A 27,812-nucleotide genomic window follows, 5' to 3' on the forward strand; every position below is an offset into this window, starting at 1 on the left:
ACTTTCAAAATGATAGTAATATTGGTATAAACAGAGATAATGCTGAGCTGATTAGGGGCTTTGGTTATCAGTAGAAGCGGGAGTGGTGCACAAGGCGGGCGTGCATCGTGCCGTAGTCGTAGTCAGTCGCGCGTGAGTTTCCAGCACGTGTGCAACCTCGGAGATGGAGCAGAACGGGCATGTTACGGTAAGCAACTAACTTTCACTACTCCTACCTCAGTAGAGGGAGTCTATCATAAGGCGTTCAAACCAGCCACAGACTAAATGTCGGCACTAGGAAATAGTCCGATGTACTTAAGTAAGTTCAACTGCTGAAACTTGTATGATTTATTTAAAAAAGTTGTGGAGCTGAGCATCCTTGGTTGTTTGTGTTTGGCCGACCAAAGTCGAAGTGATGCAAATATGACGGGATAGCGCTCGGCTCTACGTCCAGTGGGTCCTCGCAGATGAACTTTACACCTTGAATCGTGGACGCGCGTGTTAGGGCACGGCGCCAGTTGGCTGCCATACCCGCGTGGCTCCGGTCGTAGTGCGATTGAGTTCCGTCTCGAAACGACCTTAGCAGGGTCGCGATCGCTAAACATAGTTACTCTAAATCATTTTTGACCGTAACATTCCTATTAAAAATATGTGCTCGATCTATGGTGTTCAGAAATATTAGTGGCTTTAAGTGCTTTGTTATTCTTCCGTCTAAATAGAGATCTATTTATAATCCTGAATTTCGCGAAGAATTGTTTATGAGGTGAGATTTCTTTCACATGTCGTCTATTCACCTATTGCTGCGTAGCCTTTTAAATTATCGATCCTGCAGCTAAAGTAGCACATGCAATGCAAGCAACCCTCGACACTTACTAGCGCTGAAATTAAACCATGTTTTTAAGGTTGAGCTGCACCGGGTTATTAAACGATAGCAGCCACAATATTTATTTACTTTGTTAAACATTTTTATTATTTGCAAGTTTTATAATAACTTAATGCTCATGTTATGCAAGGCGGAAATAAGTAGTTTTCCTTATTAGCGCTATAATATTTTCTTGGTTTTCCTTGATTTTCGTAGACAGCGCGACTTTCAGAAGTAAAGAACGTAGAGTTCTAACTTAACCGCAGCGCATCAAACGCAGTAACCGTAGGCCCGTTATTTGACCGCCTTTGCTTTTGAGGTCTCCACTCGAAAATCGAGAGTGAGCAGATACTCGTACAGACATACGCTTAGTTTACTAATAAAATTTTAATGACATAGGTACACTAAGATATTCGTGACACTATTCTTGTCTTTTATGTTGCTAAACAAGATTAAAATAGAACTAATAGAAGTTAAATTTCCTACAAATATTTACATGCAGGTACTGTACGTACCTTATTCGTCTTCGTAGGTAGGTAGGTAGGTACTCTTACTCTATCATAATATCATAATACATAGTATTCATAATATAAGAACCTCATATTTATAGTCATAAGTATAAAAAGTACCTACACGAATACCTACATGTAAAACAGAACTTATACTATCAATGTATTTTTACTTGGTTTACTGATTACCTAGTATTGAAAAATAGATTTTTATCTTAGTTCTCATTTTCCGTGTACCAACACGAGAACAGTGAACATGATCAGTTTCGTGGGTCTGTCGGGTTTTGATATAGTTTTCGATGTTTGCTAACTTTGTAAGGTGACGAGTTGCACGACCACATAATATGCTTCCTATACAGGGGGCCGATTTTTGAATTTCGACCGCTCGATTTCATGTATTTCGTTAAATAATATCGCCACTAAATTCTACTAATAGAATTGAAATCGAGTCATCAATACCACTAGATTCCCAATTGCTATGGCTCGTATTTCAAAAATTATCATTTCGCCGTTTTCCATCGAATTTCGAGTGGCGAAATCGAGCGATCGAAATTCAAAAATCGGCCCCCAGTATATTATATTCGTGACACGCATACGATAACGGACGCGCGGACACCGGGCAGGTCACTGTACTTACGATTGCACGCGTATCTACTTCGGTTGTGGTGATAATCGATAGGTACCTATGGTGTTCTTGTGAACTATATTAATCATACTATTTTTTACTGCTTATCTTATAAATGACTTCATTATAAACAGTTCTGAAAAGGAAGGAAAATCCCTAGAAGTTCGTCAATTTATTCGATTTAGATTTAAAAAAAGTACTTATGATACAGTCTTTTAAATTATAATTTGTCAGATATCAAAACTGAAATATTGTACATAATATATCCCTTCCCTATCTTAGGGTAAGAGCGTGTGACTTTCAATCCGGAGGTCGCGGGTTCAAACCCAGCTCGTACCAATGAATGAGTTTTTCGGAACTTATGTACGAAATATTATTTGATATATACCAGTTGCTTTTCGGTGAGAGAAAACATCGCAAGGAAACCGGACTAATCCCAACAAGGCCTAGTTTCCCCTCTGGGTTGGAAGGTCATGATGGCAGTCGCTTTCGTAAAAACTAGAGCCTACGTCAATTCTTGGGATTAGATGTCAAGCGGACCCCAGACTCTCATGAGCCGTGGCAAAATGCCGGGATAACGCGAGGAAGAAGAAAATCTTAAGACAAGGCTTAACGATTTTAGAGCCAAAATGTAAAATTGATAGATTTAGTCGTTGAAATTGTACTCCTTTTGTTACGTAATATCTAAATAACAAGTATGGGTTTCTATTAACACGTCTTCTCATCTTGCCTTTTAATAATAAGGTCCCTAGCGTGCGTCACCGGCAATATATGTATGACAAGAAGGGGCAGTTTTGAAAAATTCATCAAAAAATTATAGTTATAAATTATAAAAAATGATGTATAAGAACAGTTTCAGGAAATGTTGTAGATTGTTCAAGTATCAAAATTACGTTGAAATTAAGTCGATTTTCACGAAAAATGTTCACTTGTTTTGAAGTAATTTCTGGTGAAAATTGATTTCGTCTAACTTTCATTTACTCTTGTTCAATATCATATAACAAAAAGCGGCCAAGTGCGAGTCGGACTCGCCCATGAAGGATTCCGTATTTAGGCGATTTATGACGTATAAAAAAAACTACTTACTAGATCTCGTTCAAACCAATTTTCGGTGGAAGTTTACATGGTAATGTACATCATATATTTTTTTTAGTTTTATCATTCTCTTATTTTAGAAGTTACAGGGGGGGGGACACACATTTTGCCACTTTGGAAGTGTCTCTCGCGCAAACTATTCAGTTTAGAAAAAAATTATATTATAAACCTCAACATCATTTTTGAAGACCTATCCATAGATACCCCACACGTATGGGTTTGATGAAAAAAAAATTTTTGAGTTTCAGTTCGAAGTATGGGGAACCCCAAAAATTTATTGTTGTTTTTCTATTTTTGTGTGAAAATCTTAATGCGGTTCACAGAATACATCTACTTACCAAGTTTCAACAGTATAGTTCTTATAGTTTCGGAGAAAAGTGGCTGTGACATACGGACGGACAGACAGACGGACAGACGGACAGACGGACAGACAGACATGACGAATCTATAAGGGTTCCGTTTTTTGCCATTTGGCTACGGAACCCTAAAAATGTAGTCTATGCAAGTTGGAGTACAGGATATGTGTAATACAAAATTACAATTTTTAGCAGTCCAAACTTTACGAAATTTACAAATAAGATCGACTAAATCAGTGCTTTACGCGCGTTTACCTAAACGTCCATCAGAAAAAAAAACATTACTAATTTAGTGAGTCAGTTTTCAAAAAAATTATCTGTACAAATGCAAGAGAAGACGTGCTACTAGATACCAGTACTTGTTATTTCTATTACGTAAAAAAAGGTGCACAATTTCATTGACTAAATCTATCAATGTTACATTTTTGCGATTAAAATCGATACCGGCCTCTTAAGAGTCACATGAACCGCCGCCGCCACCATACAATCGGAGTTACGCTCTCATTTTAAAACGACAATCTGAAATAAGCCTGCACTGGAGGCCTTGGTCACTTTTCCTTTGTATATCACATTTCACTGATTTAAACTTTCACGATTTTTACACATTATTAAATTGTACAACGGGACTTAATCGCGTATCGGAGAGATCCCATCAAAAACATTACATGTAAAAAGGTGCAAGTCTCGCAACGCTTCTACTACAAAAAAGTTTTGAGATGTAATGTGAAACCAAGTCGGTTATTTTAATCAGTGCCAGGGGGTGTTAAAACCGTATCAATAAGATATCTTTAATTTGTAATACGTATAATGACTTGGCCATCGCACGGCTGCATAATGACACAAGGATCATCGTCACCTATTAAAAATAATTCTAATTGAACATAACGCTAATTGCAATTTGAGCATTACACATAAATACGAGTACGGTACGAATAAAGCATTATGTGCGAAAATGGCCTGAATCGCTTCGAGTAAAGGATGGTACGGCAGTGCTTCTATGTTTTGCTCGACTTGGCGGGGGCACTATCGTGCCCCCAGATCAACACCAAAGGAGAGTGATTTGTGCTAATTACTTAGCCACTTTATCGAAATTAAACCATTCTTAGAATGCAAGTCTTCCCATAGCGCTTCGTGGGGTGGCGACGGCAAACTATTGACAGAGTAGTCTAAATTGGCCCTACAAAAGTTGACATTTTTACCATGGCGTGCGCTCTTATCGTGTTAAGCCCCCCACCACGTACGTTGCACATAGACATGCAGAACGTAGAGATGCAGAATGGGCGTTAAGCACACTGAGCGACTAATATGTCGAGCGTAAGATCGGAAACAGTGTGGTAAGCGCCATAAATATAGTGCTAACTAAAGTGTTTCCGGTAACTTGGGTTGCCGGAAGAACGACATAATTATGATTTGAAAAAAGTATAGTTTTTATAAAATTATTTCTAAAGGTGCAGTGATCGATAATGTCATCTCGTTAATTTTTCATTGCTAGCTCGCTCGTCTGACTGGTTTGAGGTTGAACTTTGGACAATAGTAAGTAGGTATTAGTAAATAACTGGCGCGTTACGTCTGTATGCTTAATAACAGGGATGTTGCGAACATCCGCATCCGCATCCGCAACCGCGGAACATCCGCATTATTTTCAACATCCGCATCCGCATCCGCATCCGCATAAAATCGATGCGGAGCTTATGCGGATGCGGATGTCGAACAAGTCGGTACAGGAACATCTTAGCGGCGGCGTAAGTGCTAGGTAATTTCGTCATTACCTATAACGAAATCGTCTAGATCCAGAAAAGTCGGCGAAGTTACTGTTTATTAAATATAACGCACCTATATTCTTGCTCAAATACTAAACGTTTGGTTTTTTTAAATAAAAAAATACTAAAAATGTAATATTTGACGTTTTCTAAGTACCTAATCTTGACATCCGCATCCGCATCCGCATCCGCGGATGTGAGCCTTTAAAAATCCGCATCCGCATCCGCATCCGCGGATGTCAAAAAATCTGCATCCGCAACATCCCTGCTTAATAAGGCGTGAGTTTGTTTTGCTAATCCTAAACAGTTTGTCAATGCAAGCAAGGCGTATATGCTTGTATGTAGGTATTATATATGTATCTAAGTGCATAGTGCATATGATTATGTTTTACGTTGCTGGCGTTTAAAGGGTTTATTATGACCTATGGCACTTACAAACAAATCGAATTACATAATTTAAAGATGGTTCTAGTCTCACACTTGGGAAAAACGTAATTTATTAATAAATTCACAATTGTTTTTATACTTTGTACTACAATGCAAATATATTTTCTGAATAAGTGATCCAACCTTGAGATGAACCCATGTTTAATTTGCATGACAGCAGAGAACTCATTACAGTGGCGTGTGACTTTAATAGCAGTATCTTAAGCTGCTGCAACATGTAATATTGACGTTGCTTGCTGGCGACTTCGTAATTACACCTCATTCAATGTAGTTTACTAACAAGGGTTCCTTTCGTCTTTACTAGGCTGTTCTTATGTTTATCTGAATCTAGCGTCTGCGCGCGACTTTGTATGCGAACAATTAGTAAGTCCAACTCACCTTTTCACCCCAATTTCTATTCCAAAACTATCCTAAACTAACCTAGTAGGCTATACTACGAGTTTTTACCTTTACCAAGCTACGATAATAGGTACCTACAATTAGTGTCGTACAACATACAACTGTGTCTGCCACATACGCAAAGTTCTCACATCATGTAAAACATGTAGTATGACAAGTTGACAACCAAATGACAACTGATAATGATATCACCCCGTTAATGAATAATCTATTAAAAGCTATGTCTTAGCTTGACTCTTATCATATCTTCATTTATCATAGACACTCCAGTAAGGTACAAGGTCATACTGACGCCGCATCCGGAAATGGCATCAAGTGTGATAGGTAACCGCCTAAAACGGTTTCAAGCTGGGAAGCTATTCAACTAGTTTTAATGACTGCGACATAGCTACCGGAAATAGTGACATTTAATGGTAAACGGCTAAATTAACGCCAGTAAACTGCAAAATTGTATTTTGTTATACTTACGAAATGCATTTATAGAGATAAGTAAATGCGGTGATGCCGCAGCCTTAGCTCTTTTGAGTCTTTTGACATAAAAAACAATTAAGCGTTGTGAATAACAGGGTTAATATGTTGTTGCAGGAAACCTCAATGGTTATCGTAGAGAACGGCGAAGAGATCGTTAAAGTTAACAAAATGCAAATGGTCAATGGAGGCAGTCAGCCAATCAACGGTAAGTTTATTTTAAGAGCCAACAGGAGTGGTCATTTCTCCATACAAACGTACTCGACTGTTTCCTCCGTGGATTTTGAAGCTAGAGCAATGATTTTTTCAACACAGATTGAAAAACAACAACACAGATATTGACAACAATTATTGTCAATATCTGTGTCGGACCGTTTTGCTTCTTTTGATATTTTATATTTTTAAGGCGTTAGAGCCCTTCAAAAATGGCCAAAATTGCCTAATTGACTATGCCGCAATGAGAGGCGTGGTACTCAAAACTGATATCAATTAGCCAAAAAAGCAAAACGGTCCGACACAGATAATTTCATAACCATTTAGATTTCCAAATTTGGTTACGATTGGTTAAGTTTTGGACGAGGAAACAGTCGAGTACGAAACCTCGATTTTTGAGATTTTTACGCAGGATTTTTCGCCTTGTCCTTATTGCACTAGTTTTAAGAGCGCTTCCGTTAGCGAGACGGGTATATTTACCTAAAATATTTAAATCTCGGCTCCTGTTTCGTTTTAATCCTAAGTATTTTAAGTACTAAGGTACTAACAATCGACAACTTCGACAAGATGTAAATGACAAGAAGACCAGACTTAGAGCCGATCAGTGTCACTGAATTTTTTATATTGGATTCTTGGAAACAAATAGAAGATTGTTGCATGCCATAACAATAGGTTAGCCATCATCACACTATCTCTACTAACTACTAATGTTATAAATGCGAAAGTAGTTCACGCTTAAACCGCTGAACCGGTTGAGATGTCAAATTAATTTGATTGGATAGGTAATAGTTATTGGAACTTTAGGAACCTTAGGAACAATCGTGCCAAGCGGCATCGCCTGAGTCAAAAGTGCATACTCACTGCACTCACTTAGATTACGAGCTCAATTTCAAAAAAATCTAAATTTTGAAAGCCTTTATCTCGGAAACTGTTCAATCTACAGAGACAGTTCTAATCTCGTATTGTAGCAAATTTAGTCTTCTTTAAAAACGTCTAAGGAAGGTACTATCAAAAACTAGTATTTTAGGGTTAGAATCGCCCAAAACTAAAAAAAAAAAGAAATTTTCGCGGTTTTTTCGATTTTTGACAAAGTTGCGTTCGGCGCTCGAGGTCACAAACTTGGATTATTCATTGGGCCAACATCATAAATAAGTCTGCAAAAAATCAGACTAACGGATTTGACACAAACGCTAAATATATAAATTTACTGTATTATTAGGTATATGGCCGGTTTTACTGTTACATTCAACTTCACCACTAGGCGATGCAATATGCAAAAAAATTGATAACATGCCAAGAATTGATAAAAAACTCATAAACCATGGACCGTTCCTCCATATCAAACATATATGTACTTATAGCGATTTTATATAAATTCAGAAAGTAATAGCTACGTGAGTTTAGTCTGAAACTGTTAAAAACTAGAAAAAACGACTTTAATGGGGTTAAAACTGACCATCGACCATGGTTCGTAAAAACAAATAAGTTGTATATCATAGTTTTATCGATATTTTCAAGGTATATTTTTGAATGACGATTATAAACGCCTATTAATCTTTATTGATACATATGTCCACATGTCCGTTTATACAATTAATCATCACGTAAGTATCATATCATTTTATTTTACATACTTAATCCTAAACCTGAAGCCTACGTTATCAAGGAAATAAGATAGGATCGATTTGGTAATTTACAATTTTATTACATATAGGTATTTAGGTATTAGTACCTACGACAAAGCATATTTGATGAGATATTTAATCGATTTGAAGGCGTCGTTTAGTAAGTGGAGATTTCGGGCCAAAATAAATTGTACCTACAGAAAGAGTTGGTCCTGAAAATATCAACCAAACGGTTGAGGTTAGATAATCCTCCGTCTTAAAAACTGCTTCTGAACCTAAGTACCTACCTACTATCGTTTTCTTTTAGTTTTGGGCTGAGCCATAATTGAATATATTATCTGCTTATACATGATAACGATTTCGAAATGTACCTACATCCGAGTAAATATGCCTATTTTATCTACAGCTAGAGGTCGAACGGAACGACGAAGTCAAAAGTCACGCGTCGATATGATATAAAATGATTATTGTTTCTCTGTTCAAAGTGACTTCCAACGCAGCACGAATGCCTGCTGAAGTGATAGTTTTTAATGGGTAATTCATTTAATAATAACATTAAATTACCTATTAAACATTATTTGCATACTCCAAATATGTTTTGATCCACAACCCACACCAACTATTATTACGAGTATGTCATTGGACTGCCGCGGCATGCCGAGAGCCAGTCTTGCAGGAGACGGTCGCTCGGATGACGTTATTAAAATAAGTGCAATTTCCACCCCCATTGTGCATTGCATATAATTATACCAGATAGACCTAATCAATAATCATCCGATCTCTGTACATTAATCAATAATAAAGTAGGTACATCGGATTCTTAGCGTGTGGAACTTTTGCAATCCACTTAGGTAATATTAATGAATTGAAATGTACTTAATTACTTACCTACAGGTACAGGTAATAAATTAGTTTAATAAATAGTGTGTGTCATGGCCACATTATTGCGAGTAATAAATATTTAATTACGAGTGATGATTATTATAAATATGTATTGTGTATGTACACATATAACAATATGATTATACTTTTTTTTAATAGAAAAAAGAAATAGGTACTTTAATGCTCAAAGACGCAACTACCTCCCTAGAATCTACTAGAAACAGTTTCGTTGCAAACTCATACCACCGGGGCTAAAAAAAATTGTATCTAAACTTCTAAACACGTCACATCTATATAGGAACTATACTTAAGTTAACACAATTAAAGCAACAAGAACAATGACCTCTATATCAGCACTAAAGATTACCTCCTTCGACTTCGAAACTAGTGACTCTGTGGTCTGTGAGCTATAGACCTCGTGATAAGCTTAAATACGCTTAAAATTTTTAAAAATGAAAAATACTAACTTCGTTGAATCATTATCACAGAAGACTTACAATGGTCTTGAGTACTGGCATTTAAGCCGTTTAGGCCAATTTCCACCATTTTACATATTTTCCAAAAACGAAACAACAGTTTTTTTATTTATTTAACTGGTTCGGTAGTACTCACAAAACTTCACGAGAATCGGTGGACAAATGCGACTTACAGAGGAGAACATCCGGACATACAATGAATAAATAAAATAAATAAATAAATATTAGGGGACATCTTTCACAGATCGACCTAGCCCCAAACTAAGCAAGGCTTGTACTAAATATGAGTACTAGGCGACGATATATATAATACATACGTATATAGATAAATACATACTTATATGTAGTACATAGAAAACACCTTTGTCTCAAGAACAGATATATCTGCGTTCATCACACAAATAAATACCCTTACCGGGATTCGAACCCAGGACAATCGGCTTCATAAGCAGGGTCATTACCGACTAGGCTAGACCGCTAAAATAAGAAAGCATTTTTGCCCAAACTGAAACCGAGCCCTTTAGTCCGGTGGCCGGCTACATGAAACAAACCTGATAAAAAAATAGAATATATCTACCCTGTGGAGGTACCTGACATTTAGTAGCTTCCAACGCACTTGGTCGGCCTAGGCTTAAGGCTTAACCTGGCAGATTTTGTACAAATGGCAAAAAAGTTGGACAAAAATTCATCAAAAAATAGAAAGAAACTTGTATGGTAGGATACCTGACTTTGAGGACAGTAAAAAAAAGTGGTCGGCCTCACCTTAGCCTGGCAGTTTTTGCAGGCCGACTAGATTTATGGTACCACGTGACAGCTACAATTTACCTCATCGAAAAATGAATGAAACAAACGGATTATAATAGCTAAAATAAACCTGTTGACGTATGTCTTGGTCGGCCTCGCCTTAACCTGGCAGTTTTTGTAGTCCGACCACATTTATAAAAAAATCATCAAAAAAATCTTTTCGAAAAATAGTATGAAACTTGTATGGTACGAAAGCTGCCTTTGAGGACAGTAAAAAAAAAGTGGTCGGTTAAATCCTGTGTTGGCAGGTTCCTGTGTCCGACCAATTTTGTGGTGCCACGTGAGAGCTACAATTTACCTCATCGAAAAATAGAATGAAACAAATGGATTATAATAGCTAAAATAAACCTGTTGACGTATGGCTTGGTCGGCCTCACCTTAGCCTGCCAGTTTTTCGAGTAGGGATCTTTAATAAAAGTGACAATTTCATAATACCATTGTATCTACTTTGTACTCTACTACCTACCATTAAAACCATAGGGAAATATACTAATAAATATATATAACTAGTCAAATCAGTCAGCAGCTGCTATGGACCTTTAAATAAATTTGTTACCATGAAGTTAGTATGAGAACGCATTCTGTGACGTCACAATGGATCCACCTGCTTTTAATGAGTTTTTATTGATTTTAAAAAACGCGACAATAACATGTTTATGCTTGTTATTTTCAGTGTATTTAGGTACATTTTATATTCATGAACGCTGTAAATCAATAACACGTATGTAGGTACAATATCCACAGGAAACAAGCCTGTTATAATTTACCTTCGATACGTCCAGGTCCGGACCAAGTGCTGCCCGCCGATGACTACCTCACCTGGATCCCGGAAGGGCGCGTGAAGCTACGCCTGGCAGCCCGAGGGGTCGCCGGCGAGCCCCCTATATCGGTGCCGGGCGTCCTACGGCAGACCGCCGCCAGATACCCCGACAGTCCCGCGCTATGTACAAAGAAAGATGGAAAATGGCACAAAATCTCATATAAGTAAGTGAATAAAGTGTAGGTTGTTGTTGGAAAACTCTAAACGGGTCTACTATTTATATAACTAAGAGCTATCCCCAGTAAAGTAAACATATTTCGAGATCTGAGCTGAACAAAAGAAAGAGCATGCTCTATCACTGATGATTTTAATTTTGAAACCTGGGTAGGTACCATTTACTTATTTTTTTAATTTTATTTAGGCAGTACCTGGAACGAGTCAGGACAGTAGCAAAAGCATTCCTCAAGCTCGGCTTAGAGCGATTCCACTCCGTGTGCATACTTGGCTTCAACTCCGAACAGTGGTTCGTGGCGGACTTGGCAGCTATTCACGCAGGGTGAGCACGAAATCTAATGAAATTTCCATTCACCTGACTTAATTGCTTAGGGAGGCAATAATTGAAAATTATTACCTTTATAGAGGTTACGCGGCGGGTGTCTACACGACCAATTCGGCTGAAGCATGCCTGTATTGTCTCGAGAAGTCGCGAGCGAACATTTGTGCGGTACAGGACAAAAAGCAGTTGGAAAAAATCCTATCAGTCCGCCACAAATGTCCGACGCTCAAAGCCATCATACAGTGGGAGGGCCCCGTCGATAGCTCCATACCTGGACTATACAGTGTAAGTGTTTTAGTATGTCACTTGTAATATACTATAAGTAGGGTAGATACATAAATCTCTACTCCACTGTTTACTCAGACTGCTTAGTCAGCCCACTGTGGCACATCACATAACGCTCTGACTATGCATGTTTTCTTAACTGCTTTATTTAATAAAACATTAAGACTGACTATTCCACAGCAACGCACTCCCACGATAGTAAATAAAGACGAATAGGTACAGTCAAGGTATCATATATCGACACGGCCAAAGTGCCAAAAATATGTATCTAGGCACGAACTTAATGTATCAGCAATATCGTGTATACATATTTTTGCCACTTTATCCGTGTCGATGTTTAATAGCATGACTGTACCTACATGTAGGTACCTAATATTTTGCTATTTTAATATGAAAAATAATAATTTAAATATTTTGGTTTATTAGTGCATACAAACTTAATATACAATAGGTACATACCTAGAAACAAAACATAATTAAATAACTAACCTACAAAACTTAAAAACTAAATCTAAAAATAAATAAAACTAATCTTAAAATAAATTATTACAAACTATCCCCCTGCGGAATGGTGCCGTAGATGCTGGCAGCATTTCCTCGTTGTATCGCAATACTTATTCTTTGTGCGAGGAAGCTGCCAGATCTACGATCACCAGTGGCGTCTGCTATCCTGCTATTTTGTAATTTGTAACCAATAATAATTTACCACTCGTCCGCAGTGGGAGCAAATATTAGAAATAGGACAGAAGGAGCCAGATGGACCGCTGGACCAGATTCTGAAGAGTCTAGCCGTCAATGAATGCTGCACTATCGTCTATACGGTAAGTTGGTAACAAGTATACCTACTTACCTACATCATTATTCCCATCTTGTATTATCGTGTGGGGCAGTGCACATAAGACCACGATGTTGGAAGTGGAAAGGGCCCAACGCTCTGTTTTAAAAGTTATGTTGAAGAGACCCTTTCGATTTCCAACTTCTGAACTCTACGCCGAAGCTAAGGTCCTGACCGTTCGGCAGTTATTTTTGCACAGAATCCTTTTGCTTACACACAAATCGTCTACACTCATGACTTGTTACGTCTCACTTCTCAAAAAGCGAATCTTTAACCTACCTGTTCCGAAAGTCTTCTCCGCCTTCGGTAAACGATTTGGGGACCACCTTAAGGTTTCAACCTACAATGCCATGCTAAAGCATTGTCATCTCAAAGGCAAATCAGTTATTGAGGCCAAAAAGCTTACCTACACTCTTCTTCAATCACTCAACTACTTGGAGACAGAAGCTATACTAAGTAATATTTTATAATAATGTACGCAAAAACTTAAGTGTAATTTTTAGTAATTTTATAACTTGCATGCTAAGTATATCTACCTATTAAGTAACTAAATCCAGATACTGTACAAATCTAACTGGTTCCCCGCGATACAGGTCTCACCTAGTGCGGGGGCCCCTGGTAAATATGTAAACCATAGTTTATTGGTAAATAAATGATTTTATTTATTTTTGATTTTTTATCTCAAAGATCCATAGGCAAGCCGGGGCTAATTTGGCTTACATATTTCCTTTACAACTCTGCTCAAACGTCCAAAAACAGGCAAGCCGGTGGGAATCGGCTTTTATGCCTTTTATGGACGCGCCGCCACTGGTATCTATACAGTAGAATACTAAACGATTATTATTTTCAGTCCGGAACCGTGGGTCCCCCGAAGGCCGTGATGCTCTCACACGACAATCTAACGTGGGACGCGTACTCCATCACGCAGCGAGTCGGCGATATCCAACCGACAGTCGACACTCTCATCTCCTTCTTGCCACTCAGCCATGTCGCTGCTCAGGTGATTGCCATTTTGCTTGCAATAATTTACGGTCCGTCTGTATGATACTTTTTGTTTGCTATTTCCGCAAAATAACCCCGGATTATTTCATTATTTTTTGTGATCTCAACAGATATTTTTACACGTTTTGCATGGGTAAGATCGAAGTCGACCTAATATATACGAACTGCAACAAAATTCCTGCTAGGTCTCAAAACTCTCAGTGATCAACATTTGGTCAGGTCATATCTCACCGGTCGTCAAAGTTTGCCATATAGGTATACAACGTTCTGCGTGTGATGTAAAAAAAACTCTGGAAAGTTCGTTAAATCATATACCAGTAACCACATTACACTACTGAAGTCGACATGTTTCACATCACAAATCACGCGATCAAACATGTTTTGTTGACCCTTTGCATAAGCAGGTTGAAAACCAGTTTTTGTATGCCTTGATGTTATTTACACCATTGTCAAAGAGCAAAGTCCTGAATAACTTGTAACAAGTTTTAATGTCGTACAGATTAATTCTCCAAAATCGACGTGAATGAAATAATGAACTAAAACTAAACGGATGATATCTCGCATTGTGAGGGTGATGTATCATGTATGAGTAAGAACATGATTACAGGGGTTATTATATTTTTATATTTTTGGTACGGATTACTTAGAGCGCCTTTAGACGATTTTATTACAGATCACTAATTACCAACCGTGATGTTTTTATAATGATCTATTAATACTCGTATATGTATTATGTAATAGCTACGTCAATTACAGTGACGCATTTTCTTTTTGCATTTAATTGCAGCTAAATGTCGTTAGAAAAGCATTTAATAGGACTGTTTCCATAGATTGAATTCTCTAACACATGTAGGTATTTGGTTTAATGAATATACAATATGAGAAAAAATTAATTGCAATGATTATAAAACAAAATGATACATATTAAAAGGTTAAAAAGGTACCATTCGATTATTATTTACTTAGGTACACTTGTACATGTCCTAACATATACCTTTGGTAGTTATTCATGCAGCATTTGGTACAATCTGTTACTCGTATAGGAATATGAAATTTTTTATTTTAGGCCAAGTTAGGTGAGCTTGAGGTATTTTACGGTAGCAGAATACTTTTTTCCCATATGTATATTCAGTGCCATGTACATCTAATTCTTTTCATAACGTTGTGTTATGATTTTCTTCATTCGTTTTAAGCCCTCGCTTTGACAAAGTAAAACAAGCCTTTAACTATATCATAATGTGAATTGTCGGCAGGTGGTGGATATTTACGTAACCCTGATGAACGCCGTGACGGTGTACTTTGCGCAACCAGATGCGCTCAAGGGCAGCCTGATTGACACACTGAAGGATGTTCGCCCTACCAGGTAGGTTATTAAACATTGCGAGGAAGTAAGAGTGCGAGTGGGGCAAAATTGTAAATAAACACAAGGACATGCGCAACGCAACATAATTGCTTTTATACTCGTAAATCTCGTAATTATAACTACATAGTATAAGACAAAGTCGCTTCCCGCTGTCTGTCTGTCCCTATGTAATATGTATGCTTAGATCTTTAAAACTACGGGTCGCTAGTGTTGTATCATTTAGTAGAACCTGTTTTCGTAGCAAAAGATTCGATTGTTGAAAAAGTTTTTATCTAGTTTTACGTGAGTTTTACTTGTCCCAGTGTTCCTTGCTTATAGTATCAATATTTTTTTTTTATAATCCAAAGATTCCTTCATTGATATAAGATCAGGGGGCCTAGCCAAGATATCAATCGTTTGCGCCGTAGCGAACAATACCTCTACTAAAAAATCGTGCTTCAAATTATTCAGCTGATGTAGATGGCGTTGTACGGCTCCGTAAATTATGCGGTAATTTTGGGTCGTCAAAAGTTGACGTTTGACAATCCAGTGACCATAAAATATATGACGCAGTACAGTTTCATCTATTTACCTTGATATGTAATAACTTTGATAAAACTCATAAATAACTAGATTTTAACAGTCACACTTTGCGTCGCCGCACCAATTATTATTGAACAGGTTTATCTAGTAAAGTGGGTAATCAACTAATCAATAACAATGGGATAAGAGATAATATAAGGTCTAATCGATCGTCTAAGTCTAAAGTCTAGACAATAGAATAGGTAGATACCAAACATAATTATGCCGACATCTTGATTCTTATAGTAGATATTAGGTCTTATTAATGAATAGTTATTAATGAAAATGCGTCACAGCCATTTAATTAACAGATAATATTCATATTAATTATTGTACGATACGAGTATAATACCTATTAACAGATTATTAAATAATATCAGTCAACAAAAAGTTCATTGACGAATAGAGTTGGACCAAATTAATTCTACACAGACATTGCAGTGACAAAGTGTGAGGGTGCCATCATAAACGTCAAATTCCTATGAATGACTGAGGTTTATAGACACACTTTCACAGCTTTCCACTTCAAAGTCTGAAAGAGTGAGTTTAGACCACTTAGACCAGTGAACGCATATAAACCATGGAAGTATTCTGTCCGCTCAATTATGACCCAACGTAAAGTATTCGATTGTAGGCGGTGCTTACAGAGTGTTCGATTGGCAACTTCAGTGCGGCCGAGATGACAGTCAGTGACGGATGGCTAAATTGGTTTATAAAAACTACGTTTTTTTGTAATTAAAAATGTCTTCATGTGTCGTGAAGTGGTGCAGAAGTTGTTTTAGTTCATATCAAGGACAGTGGAATCACTTTTCACTTGTAGTAAACAGATAACTTCAGTAAAATTTGGAATAAACATGACGACATTTTTTCAATACTACCGTGCTAAGCTAAAACGTAACAACTGCATACGACTTTCATAACAACATACGACTTTTTAAATTGCGAGGATAATAGGGATGGTTTTATGCCAAATGAAGTAGACTATTTTATTAACTTATGATTGGTTTAGGTATTTTCTATATACAGTAGAATCCGCTTATAATGACATTGAAGGGAAGTAACAAACATGTCATACTAAGCGGATGTCATATAAAGCATAGTTGATAAACTTTTTATTTTATTTTTTCCAAATTAATCTCAAACAATTTTGTGAGAGATGAGTTTTATTAACCTTATACCAATTATCAACTTTCACCGAGAGTAAAAACTAAAACAATTTAAACGCCACAGACGTCCTCGCAGGGAAAGATGTGGGGCCGGCCACGAAAACCAGCGAATTTGTCAGTATAACCGGACATAATTCCATAAAAATAGTATTTATAGGTCGAAGTTATCTTATCCGACTTTGTCACAAAGAATTTCATATGAAAACCAAACTTCGCACAGTAATTGCGTCATAGTAAGCGGTTGGTCAGTATAAGCGGAGTCATAATAAACGGATTCCACTGTAATTATAAATGTAGTAATAAATTCCTTCTTACAGATTTGTATTTTCCTTTTTTATTTCATGAGATGGAGCTATAAAAAAACTACCTAGTTATTTCAAATTAATAATCAAATTTGGTATTGTCATTTTACATTACTTTCCATTCAAATTCCCACAATATGCTATTCGCAGAGAACTATGGAAAAAAGCTGTCCAATTAGAGAGACATGAAATTGAGTGGATGCCTGGCAAGATATATAATGTTCTATTCATGAGATAACCCGTGAGATAATCATATCCGGTCTCCTATATGTAGATACATTTTTTTCTATCACGCTTTCACTGAATTAATTTAACAAATACACACATTATCTCAAAATGTTGATCATTTTAATCCACCCTCTACTGTCACATATATGTAGGTTCTCTCTCAAGCCATTTCCGTCAGTAGAAAAGAGCGGCGAATTTAGAAAATGTAAGCGCGCGAACGGTTATGGTCCCATACAAAATTGTAATTATGCGCCTTTTTCTACTGACAAACTTGCTTGACCGGCTATATACATATAAAATATTTCCATTGGAACTGAAAGTGGGGATTTATTGTGACTCCGCCTGTTCAAATGTTTTTGACCCGATTCGTGTACCTACCCATGTAAATTTTGCAGGCTGTATAGCCTGTCCGATTTCTAAGATCAAGTTCGCCATACATTTACTATGGCGTACTTGATCTTAGAAAAACGGACAGACTATACCAGTACGGCTACCATCAGTTTGGCACTGACAAACGCCGTCGAGAACGTAATTTACTTTTTATACATCTCGCTCGTACTCGCATATTAGTGCAAACGAGATGTATAGAAAGTAAATTACGTTCTCGATAGCGTAAATGTCAGTTTTGACACTGTCAGTGACTCATGGTACGGGCTCTGAACGTGACTTCGCACTGCCATACAGATTGATAATAAAATATACAAAATACTTATTATAGCGGAATACATTTATACAACAATGAATATTTAATTATGTTGAGTTAGTCTGTCATTTAATCTCATATCAACATTTTAACTAAGTAGTTATCTTTTAATCTGCATTAAATTATTATACGTGAATTATTTGACTGGTTCTTCAATGTATGGCATAAACCTATCCCTGTCCAAGTCATATTCTAATCAAATATGAACCGCGAATTCTCAGCGGCCAGTACGTACAGCAAGAAGGTTATTAGCGGATTAATGTCGCTGATTGGTAGTTATTGACATTATATGCATTTCATCTACACTTAGCTGTGTACGTTAGTGTAATAGAGACAGGCTCTGTAAACGTATCGTCTTATTTAAATGTAGGCGTAATTGTGTATGTGTGCTAATTTGGCCCGAGAATTTGAACGGTAATGTTCCCAAAGGCGGTTTCCAGTTATATGCTTTCACTGACTTAGACGGACTCTAGATCTAGATACCTAGGTATATTACCTACCTAGGAATTTATAGGTACAATAAACAATAATAGGTATGCATGTTTATTATAAACTATTTAAATTCATTAATTCATTAAATACCTTTTTATTGGAAATAATTATAATTGATTCTAAAAATGATTCAAGTCTAAACCTCGGCTCTTACTTAGATTACTTACTAACCTAATCTAACGTATAAAATGGGCAAGTAGTGTAATTAAATTTTATTCTCCAGTAATTTCACCAATTTGACAATTGTCGCCAACTAACGACCCAAGAATGTCCAGGGATTTTTAAGTGTCATGTGAATAAAGACCCTTATGACGAGTATTAAAAATACAACGATTCTGGCGACGTTAAGTGAATAAATCGGTTTCATTTGATAAATTCGCTTACTTTTCCAATACTTACTACGCCATTTTTGTATTTTGGGCAATAAAGTACCTACCCCAAACTTTTTCATACACTTTTCGTCGGGTAGCTGCATAAATCTCTGTTTTGACATTTTGCTGGGACATCAGTTAGCCGCGACCACGACCAGTGAAACCTGTGTCGAAACGTCGGTAAATAAAGGTAATCAAATAAATTTCGCGATAGACCCGTTTATAAATGTGAGTTAATATGTGTTCAAACCGCGAAAGTTTAAAAATCTAATAGACTAATCTGAGATAAAAAAATTTTTACAGACTTTTAGCAGTGCCCCGGCTGTGGGAAAAGATGTACGAGAAAATGATGGCCGTAGGCGCCCAGAGCGGGTCTCTGAAGAAAAGCATCGCTGTCTGGGCCAAAGAGAAAGGGCTTAAGTACCACCTCGGCCGGATTGAAGGGTAAGTTTTTTTTAATTAGCCTAATTTAGAGTCCCACTTCTGGGCAAAGACTGCCCCTTGTTTTGTTCACCCCCCCTTACGTTGGTATTTTCTCAGCGTTCCGCGTAGAATTAGTCCAAGTTATACCCAAGGACTTTGGTACCCTTCTAACCTTATAATATGGCATATGGTATGCCTGGAAACTAAAATGCATAACCGTTGAGGGATATTATTTATCATACCGTATCTATGATAACTGGATAACACTGGAAAAAAAAATTACCAACTTATATCTACTCCCATCACCATTCATACTTTACCGCAACATAATAACGTAATCGTGTACCTTTTTGCCCTTCGGGCATCGGGTTTCTATTAATTTTCGTTAACAATAATAACATTTTTGGCCATACCGCCCTTATTGCAGAATGTAGATAAGGTTATAGGTGGGGTAAGTAAGAGAAACTATGAGGCAGCTTGTAAGGAAAATAAACAGTTAAGAGAGATATACTTAAAGATATTAAAAACTAAATTACCTAAAATTATAATACTAAAAATAAAACTAATGCTTAAATAAAAATAATTAAAATAACTTGTGTAGAACAGTTTTTAAATATAAAGCATTATAAAGTATGATTCTCTTACCCCACCTGACCAACTATAATTGATTAAACAAAGATACGTACCGGATCTGTGTTGCAGGATTACTTATCTTTCCACTTTATTTATAAGTTATCTTTACCGCAACTGCTTTAATGCGCCAAAATGCCTAATTTATTAATGAGGATTAGCGGGCTTAGTACGTAATTATCAATATCAGAAAATATTGACGCGCTTGAAGTTGTAAATTTAATCATAATAAAAATATCCGTGTAGATAAACTACAAGACAATAATAAACACGCACATACATTTTATATATCTGATAAGTAGATATTTCTCTTTAGGGTTCCGTTGCTAACCAGAGAGTTGCAATAGGATTAGTGATGGACCGTTACCGGTAATTTTCCTAGGCTGGTAATCTCCCAGTAACATTTCCACGCTGGTTTAAATTATCGCAATGCCACATACAATTTCGAAATTGCCATTAACCCTGTTCTTCAACTCGACACGTGTAGTAGAAACATCTGTGTTCCAATTAAATACTTCTTTACTTAATTTTTATAATACGGCAGCGCAGTCGTTCGATTCAGCTGACCTTTGTTCTAAATACTCAGGGCCTTATCAGCCGGCATGAGAGGCCTCCCCATAGAGTTCACCACCCTCGAAATGTTACAGTATTGGTAAGATCAACGCTTCATACGTGTTGATTTTGTATGGTGTGGTTTGTTGACTTAGCTCATCTGCACGTTTCAGTTCATATAATTATGAATAAGTAAATTTTATTCTCTCATTCATTTTAGAGTCCGTATACTCAAGCAGCAGGTTATTATAAATATTTTTGCGCAAGTAGGTAGACTTAATAATTTTCCTTCAATACTAAATTTTTTATGACTAGTTTGTTTTTTTAGCATTAGAAAAAAGGTAAACAATATTGATGTGTCTTTTAATTGAAAAACACGTTTTAAAAATAAGTCACGGCAAATATGTAACAATTATTAATCTAATACGATCATTTATATTCTTCAGCTTTCATAAACAATAGTTACTGATTTTCAAAAAGCGTTTTTAAATTAAAAGACATGTCAAGATCGCTTACCTTCTTTCTAATGCTAAAAAAAACGAACTATAAGTTTAAAAATACATATGTACCTTTAGTTTGGTGTGTAGGTCACACTGAGCGGAAAACGAATACCTACGTAAAAATAATTTCACGGCCGTGAAAATAAATACACATCATCGAAACCTAATAAGCGAAATAAAAACAATTCGGTTCTAATTCAAAATGCACATGTATAGGGAGAGCAATATCACGGGGAGAATTTTTTATTTTTATTTTTTTTTATTAGCCTATTTGGTGTACCACTGCTGGGCAAAGGCCTTCCCTCGTTTCCTCTACTCGAGAGAAAGAATATTGGTATTTTATTTCTTTTACCAGGTTAGTTACAAGCAGACATCGTAAATTGCCTACAATACAAGTGTTGATAACATATATGATAACGATCGAATCTGTATCAACAGTAGGTAGGTGAGACTTAGCACTACCTGTTTAATCTCAGTTGAAAATCTGAATTATACTTAATCTTATAGGTACCTTTAAACGAGCAATTCTTGTATATTTATCTTTATACCTATTTCGGGGATCTCGGAAACGGCTATAACGATTTCGATTAAATTTGCTATATTGGGGTTTTCGGGGGCGAAAAATCGATCTAGCTAGGGCTTATCTCTGGGAAAACGCGCATTTTTGGGATTTATATGTTTTCCAAGCAAAGCTCGGTCTCCCAGATATTGGTAATATGAACTTTGTGTAATTAATCATCTCCCTAGATATAGTTTTGTCGATTCAATTTACTCAATTACACCGCAAAGAAACGCTACTTATGTTATTTGCGTAATATAAATACCTAAATCATAGCATGAACACAGATTTCGATGTGTTGTCTTATTCATTAAATCATTGCGTGTTCTTTAGGTTAATACACGTTTTAAATAATTATTAATGTTACTAAACAATGTCTATGTACCTACAACATCATTGCGTAGTTACTTGAATATTAGGTATTAATTTGAGTGGGGTGATTGATTGTGATTGATAGGTAAAAAAAAACCTTATATATGTACTTACATACATGTAAAAACCGTTTTTTACATAAAAGTCTGTCTTCTTTATTACGTCACATATAGTGGTTATTTAAGTGAGTCAACATACAAAATAAAACAACATAATATGTAACACTTCCTATAAGTACCTAAACATGATAATTTTATTAAATTAAGGCCCACTTGCACCATTCCAGTAATCCGGGGTTAAACGGTTAAACCTGGAGTTACCATGGTTACCAGTACAATTTGACACTAGGTAAACGGTTTAACCGCTCAACCCCGGGTTAGTGGGATGGTGCAAGTGGGCGTAAGAATAATAACGAATTTCTCATACGATTTCAGGCGTGACGGCATGACGCTAAGTTACAAGATGGCGCGTTCGCTGGTGTTCAGCAAAGTGCGAGAGAACCTGGGCTTGGACCGGTGCGTCACGTTCGTGACGGCCGCTGCGCCGCTCTCGGCAGACATTAAGAAATTCTTCCTGTCGCTGGACATCCCTATCATGGAGGCGTTTGGCATGAGCGAGGGCTCTGGCGCGCACTCGCTGAGCATCGATCCCAAGTAAGTTTAACCCTTTATCACTAAATCTTTAAGGGCTTATTTAGACGGCGCGCGAATTCGTATACGATTTTAGCTACCTACATTGCGGACCAATGAGGTTACATCAATTCAGCCGACGAATCAAACTACGCAATGTAATCAAACTCGCATGCGAGTTCTCGCCCCGTCTAAATAGGCCCTAGTCAGGGGCGTAGCCAAGATGACAATCAAACAACGACAAACGAATAGAAACAATGTATCGAGATGGATGACAGATACAACAAAAAATCGCGTGACTATTTCCATAAACTATTATAGTCTCGATTGCGGAACTGATTGTACAAATAATGTTCAAAGAGAAAAGTTGCAGATTAGACAACTGTCTTTACTTATTCCAGATTCAACCTAACTTCAGTAGGCGAGCTGCTAGAAGGCACAGAAACCAAGTTCGAAGGGTCGATGTCTCAAAACGGGCCCGGCGAGATCCTAATGAGGGGTCGCCACGTGTTCATGGGGTACCTTGGCGACGAGGAGAAGACCCGCGCGGCGGTCGACTACGAGGGTTGGCTGCACTCTGGTGACGTCGGCCGGGTCGACAGCCATAACTTCCTCTACATTACTGGCAGGATAAAGGTGCGGACTGATATTTGTAGAATCCACGCGCTGATGTTAAAGTCATTGAACATTTTTAATCTTTATTCGAGCTGCTAAATAACTTAAGGTCGATTGTCGTTCAACTTAAAAATCAGAGAAGAGTAAGATAGAGATAAACAAGGGGCGGGAGAAAAGCATGAACGGTAAAGGAATACAACATTTTGGAGGCTAACAAGTAGTATCACATACAACTATAGACAGATAGACTGGCAGTTGAGATCTCGCGCGTAATCATACCAACAGCAAGCAGCAACAGCAACATGCTGGATTGGTCATAAGTGTGTCTTATATCGATGCAATAAAATTCACGAAGCGTCACGTGACTATGTCGACGAAAACACTCACATTCAGAACTGTCCTTTTTCATTTTAACATCGTCCACGCCGTTAACTGTCAACTCGTAACTCTTATTGCAATGACATAGGATCCACCTATGATTAACTAGTATTCATATTAGGGCCAGTTGCACCATCCACATTTGACAGACTGATCAACGTCAGCCGGCGCGCCACGGCGCTTTACTATCAAACTTTCCATAGGTACATAAAAATTTAGCGAACTCTTTATCTATACGAACAGTGCAACATTGGTGCAACCGACCCTTAGTAAAGAGTCTGTGTTAATATCACAGGAGTTGTTGATCACCGCCGGCGGCGAGAACGTGGCGCCGGTGCTCATCGAGCAGACGGTACAAGCGGAGTTACCGCACGTCGGGTACGCGGTGCTTATTGGCGATCGGCGCAAGTTCTTATCCATATTGCTCACTCTCAAGGTAAAAAAACAATCATAATTTTACTTGAATACTTTGTTTTACTTTTTGATATGACAATTTTCCAATGAGACTGAAATAAAGATTCAAGTCAGTGTATTTTTGACTAGGCCATATGAGTTGACATGTCGTAACAGACTAACAGCCTATACAATAGCCTGATTGTATACCTACATAGCGTTCTTTTGTAAAAAATCTAATGTGATTCGTGAAAGTTCGCAAAGAGAATATAACCACTACGTTATAGTTCGGTACCCCGTAAAGTTAGACCAAGATAAGTCTGCAACAGTTTTGATAGCACACGCAGTGCAAGTGTTATTTATACGTCATAATTTCATAGAAGTTTGAAGTCTAAAATAACACTTGCACTGCGTGTGCTATCAAAATCGTTGCAAACTTAGACCAAGATTGGTCTAACTTTTTTGTCCTCTTACTTCAGACTTCGTAGACAGACTGCGCACTAGATCAAAAAACATCTATGAAAAGATCGATTTATAACAGCTAGCGTAAAGTCGGTCATTTAACCGTATAAATTGTCTTTTTTATAGTTTTATTGTATGGTTTCAGTGTAAAGTTGACAACGAGTCCGGGGATCCTCTGGATGAGTTAGATCCGGTGACGCAAAAATGGGTCGAAAGCCTGGGAAGCAAAGCTACAAGCCTCCGGGAGATTTCAAAAACCAAAGATCCTCTTGTAAGTAAAGCAATTATGCTTATGAATTATTTTCCTTCTCACCTTTCTTACTACGAATACACTATAAATAGGTATAATAAATAAACATCCTACAGAAAATGCCATAAAACACGACGCGTGCTGTGCAAGATTATGCGAGCTAAAAACACAGGCAGTAGTCAAATTTATTGTCGTGGATTGGTTTAGTATTTTTCATAACTTGCATAAGCTTAATTTTCACTTAGCATTGTCACGATCTATCCAGTAATCAAAGTCGATAAGGTTTAATCTCCGTAACTTAATCGGTTTTATATTTTTTACAGGTGTCCAAAGCAATTGAAGCCGGCATAATGCGAGCGAACAAACAGGCGATTTCAAACGCACAAAAAATCCAGAAGTTCTCGATTTTGCCGGCGGACTTCTCTGTAAACACAGGAGAACTAGGTAACGGCTTTTTATTTTGTAAGCGTTGGTACATATACATTGCAGTTCCCTGCAATTTTATTCCGCGCAATGAAGCGCGTAAATATTTTGATACGCTTTTATGGCTTTACCTACAGATAAGATGGTGTCACATATTTTTACGCGATTCGCTGTGAAAATATTTGAGATGACTATTCGTATTGATTATGTCGGAATATATGTGTAAAATTGTCCCTACCAAAGTGTCGGAATACCTATGTGTAAAATTGTCCCTACCAAAGTTTTGTGTAATAAGTGTGTAAGTTGCCTTTAGCCCATAATTCTAATTTCAAATACCATTAGAGACAAACCAAAGAAAGTCTGCAGCGCTAGATTAAAAGTAGTTTTTAAAAATCAGTATGCGACAACACCACAGAAAATGGATTAAATAGTCTTGATACTTGTGAAATTTCTACCATATTTACCGTCTATGAAAAAATTAAGCTGTATGCACAGCTTAATTTTTATGGTAAAATAAATTTCATTCCAACAATAGATGTCACTATTAATATGTAGACATATACTAATATTGATAAATAATATTGGGAGAATGTGACATTTGGCTTCATCAAAATTAATAAGCTTTTGTAATATCCGCGACGGCGGTAAATAGGTACAGAGGGCCTACCGCGAACACCGAAGTTCTCAATATGCGAGCATCTTTCTCTTTTACTCCCATTAAGGCGTAATTAGATTGACAGAGAAATTGCCCGCAATTTGCGAACTAAAGTTTTCGGAAAAACGAAATACTTAAACCATTAAAACAATAAACATATATTAAAAAATAATTTTAGCTTTAACTAGTAGGTACCCATGCCGTGAGCATAAGCATGGAGGTTGTGGGTTCGAGCTCAAAACCCGGCTAGTACCAATGAGTTTCTCGAAATGTTAGAGGAAGTTCATAAGTTTTAGTTTCGAATACCTATGCAGTCAAATTCAAATTTAAATGTTTCTGAAAGGATTTGTTGTGATCAATTATTTTTGTAACTCTGTTTCTGACATAAAAATACAAACTAAACTAAGTACATGCATTATAAAACTAAAAATAATCTTAGAAATAAACTTATAAATAAACTTAAAAATAAACTTATAAATAAAAAATGCTCCCTAGCTCGCTGTCCTGAGTTATGGTGCCCAGAAGACTGGCAGCGTTACCTCTTTGAATGGCCAGACTTAGTCTCTGGCCGAAGTAGCTGCCAGCCCTCTGGTCACCAGACGCATCTACGAGGCGCTCGGAAATCTCTTTGTATAAAGATTTCGCACTGGGCCCCCACGGCCCCAGAGTATGTAAGTATGCCTATACCTATTAGGTGTGTTCAATTTGCTGTGAAACCTTTGTCTAAACCAATATTATATTATCTAAGTAGGTACATAAGTAGGTGAAGTATTAAGATGTTTCATTCCACTTACCCGTCATCAACTCCAAATTTTGTAAACATTGTCGTTTTTCAGCTTGAATCGCCTCGTGCTGACTTTTTAGGCTGCGGTCGTACTGCAGACGCCGCACGCAGCCGACAACGTCACGTCGCACGCAGCGTCTGAATGGTGTGTTCGAGAATGCTCGGGAGTGGTCGTTTTCGCTCGCTGCGTGCGGCGTCCCCCCGCCAACACCATTCAGACGCTGCGTGCGACGTGACGTTGTCGGCTGCGTGCGGCGTCTGCAGTACGACCGCAGCCTTACAAGTGTAAAATTATTCGTCATACGGAAAAGTAACTCCCGCACGCCGGTTTTGTAAGGTTTCACCATGTTTATTCCGTTCATCACAAAACACAATGAATATTTAAACGATTTTGACAAACACAATACCATAGTGCATGACGTTTACTGACTGCTTAAAAACATTGCCATATGTAGTTTTTTAATTCGATGTCAAATTATTGCGCTGCAGACTTTCTTTGGTTTGTCTCTAAAAACATTAGTTCAATAATTTGTTTGATAGATGAGTTTTACGTACTGAATAATCGGAACGCAATGAATTCGAGAAAACCGACTTGCTCATACCCAGTAAACAAACGCCTTACAAATGAAATCCTTTGTTTTGCTGTAGAACTTTATTTACAAAAAAATATTGTATTTCCAGGACCAACACTAAAAATCAAGCGGAACGTGGTATACGAGAAATACCACGACATTATCGAAGATTTTTACAAGGACTGATAGACAATCAAATTGTTAGCAATGCTACTTGAAGAAGAGTATCTTACAGGGGATTACTAGTGAACAATTATATTTATTATTAGACAATAACAGGACTTAAAAGTGGTGCTAATATTCTTGAGATATAGGGAACTAGCGAGATATCAGTGGCGGGACAGCTACTTAACGAATATATGATAATACGTTGATTCATTCAAGACATAATATAAGAGTACAGTCAAGGAATGGTGTATGAATATCTACCACAGCCTGCGCTCGAGCTTTGGAGATTTTTCGGGGTAAGCAGAAGGGATTGCTCCCTTCAA

The 27,812-nt window shown here is 37.3% G+C and overlaps 1 protein-coding gene across 4 annotated transcripts; it reads left to right on the plus strand.

Annotated features, from left to right (window-relative positions):
• Positions 1-57: 57 nt before the first annotated feature.
• Positions 58-27,567, plus strand: LOC134663254 (long-chain-fatty-acid--CoA ligase ACSBG2). Of its 4 annotated transcripts, none has more exons than XM_063519660.1 (16): positions 58-187; positions 6,618-6,708; positions 11,283-11,484; positions 11,682-11,816; positions 11,900-12,101; positions 12,821-12,922; positions 13,787-13,936; positions 15,192-15,301; positions 19,428-19,568; positions 20,764-20,829; positions 22,595-22,813; positions 23,191-23,425; positions 24,078-24,218; positions 24,783-24,908; positions 25,211-25,331; positions 27,431-27,567. In XM_063519660.1, the coding sequence occupies exons 1-16, from the start codon at positions 164-166 to the stop codon at positions 27,505-27,507; spliced, it is 2,142 nt and encodes a 713-aa protein (XP_063375730.1). In that variant the 5' UTR covers positions 58-163; the 3' UTR covers positions 27,508-27,567. The 4 variants fall into 4 exon arrangements, with proteins under 4 accessions (XP_063375730.1, XP_063375733.1, XP_063375732.1 ...); XM_063519661.1 differs by lacking the exon at positions 58-187 and adding an exon at positions 476-742; XM_063519663.1 differs by lacking the exon at positions 12,821-12,922.
• The last annotated feature ends 245 nt before the right edge of the window (positions 27,568-27,812 follow it).

This window comes from Cydia amplana, chromosome 4 (assembly GCF_948474715.1).
Source record: "Cydia amplana chromosome 4, ilCydAmpl1.1, whole genome shotgun sequence".
In the NCBI taxonomy this organism is placed as follows: domain Eukaryota; kingdom Metazoa; phylum Arthropoda; class Insecta; order Lepidoptera; family Tortricidae; genus Cydia; species Cydia amplana.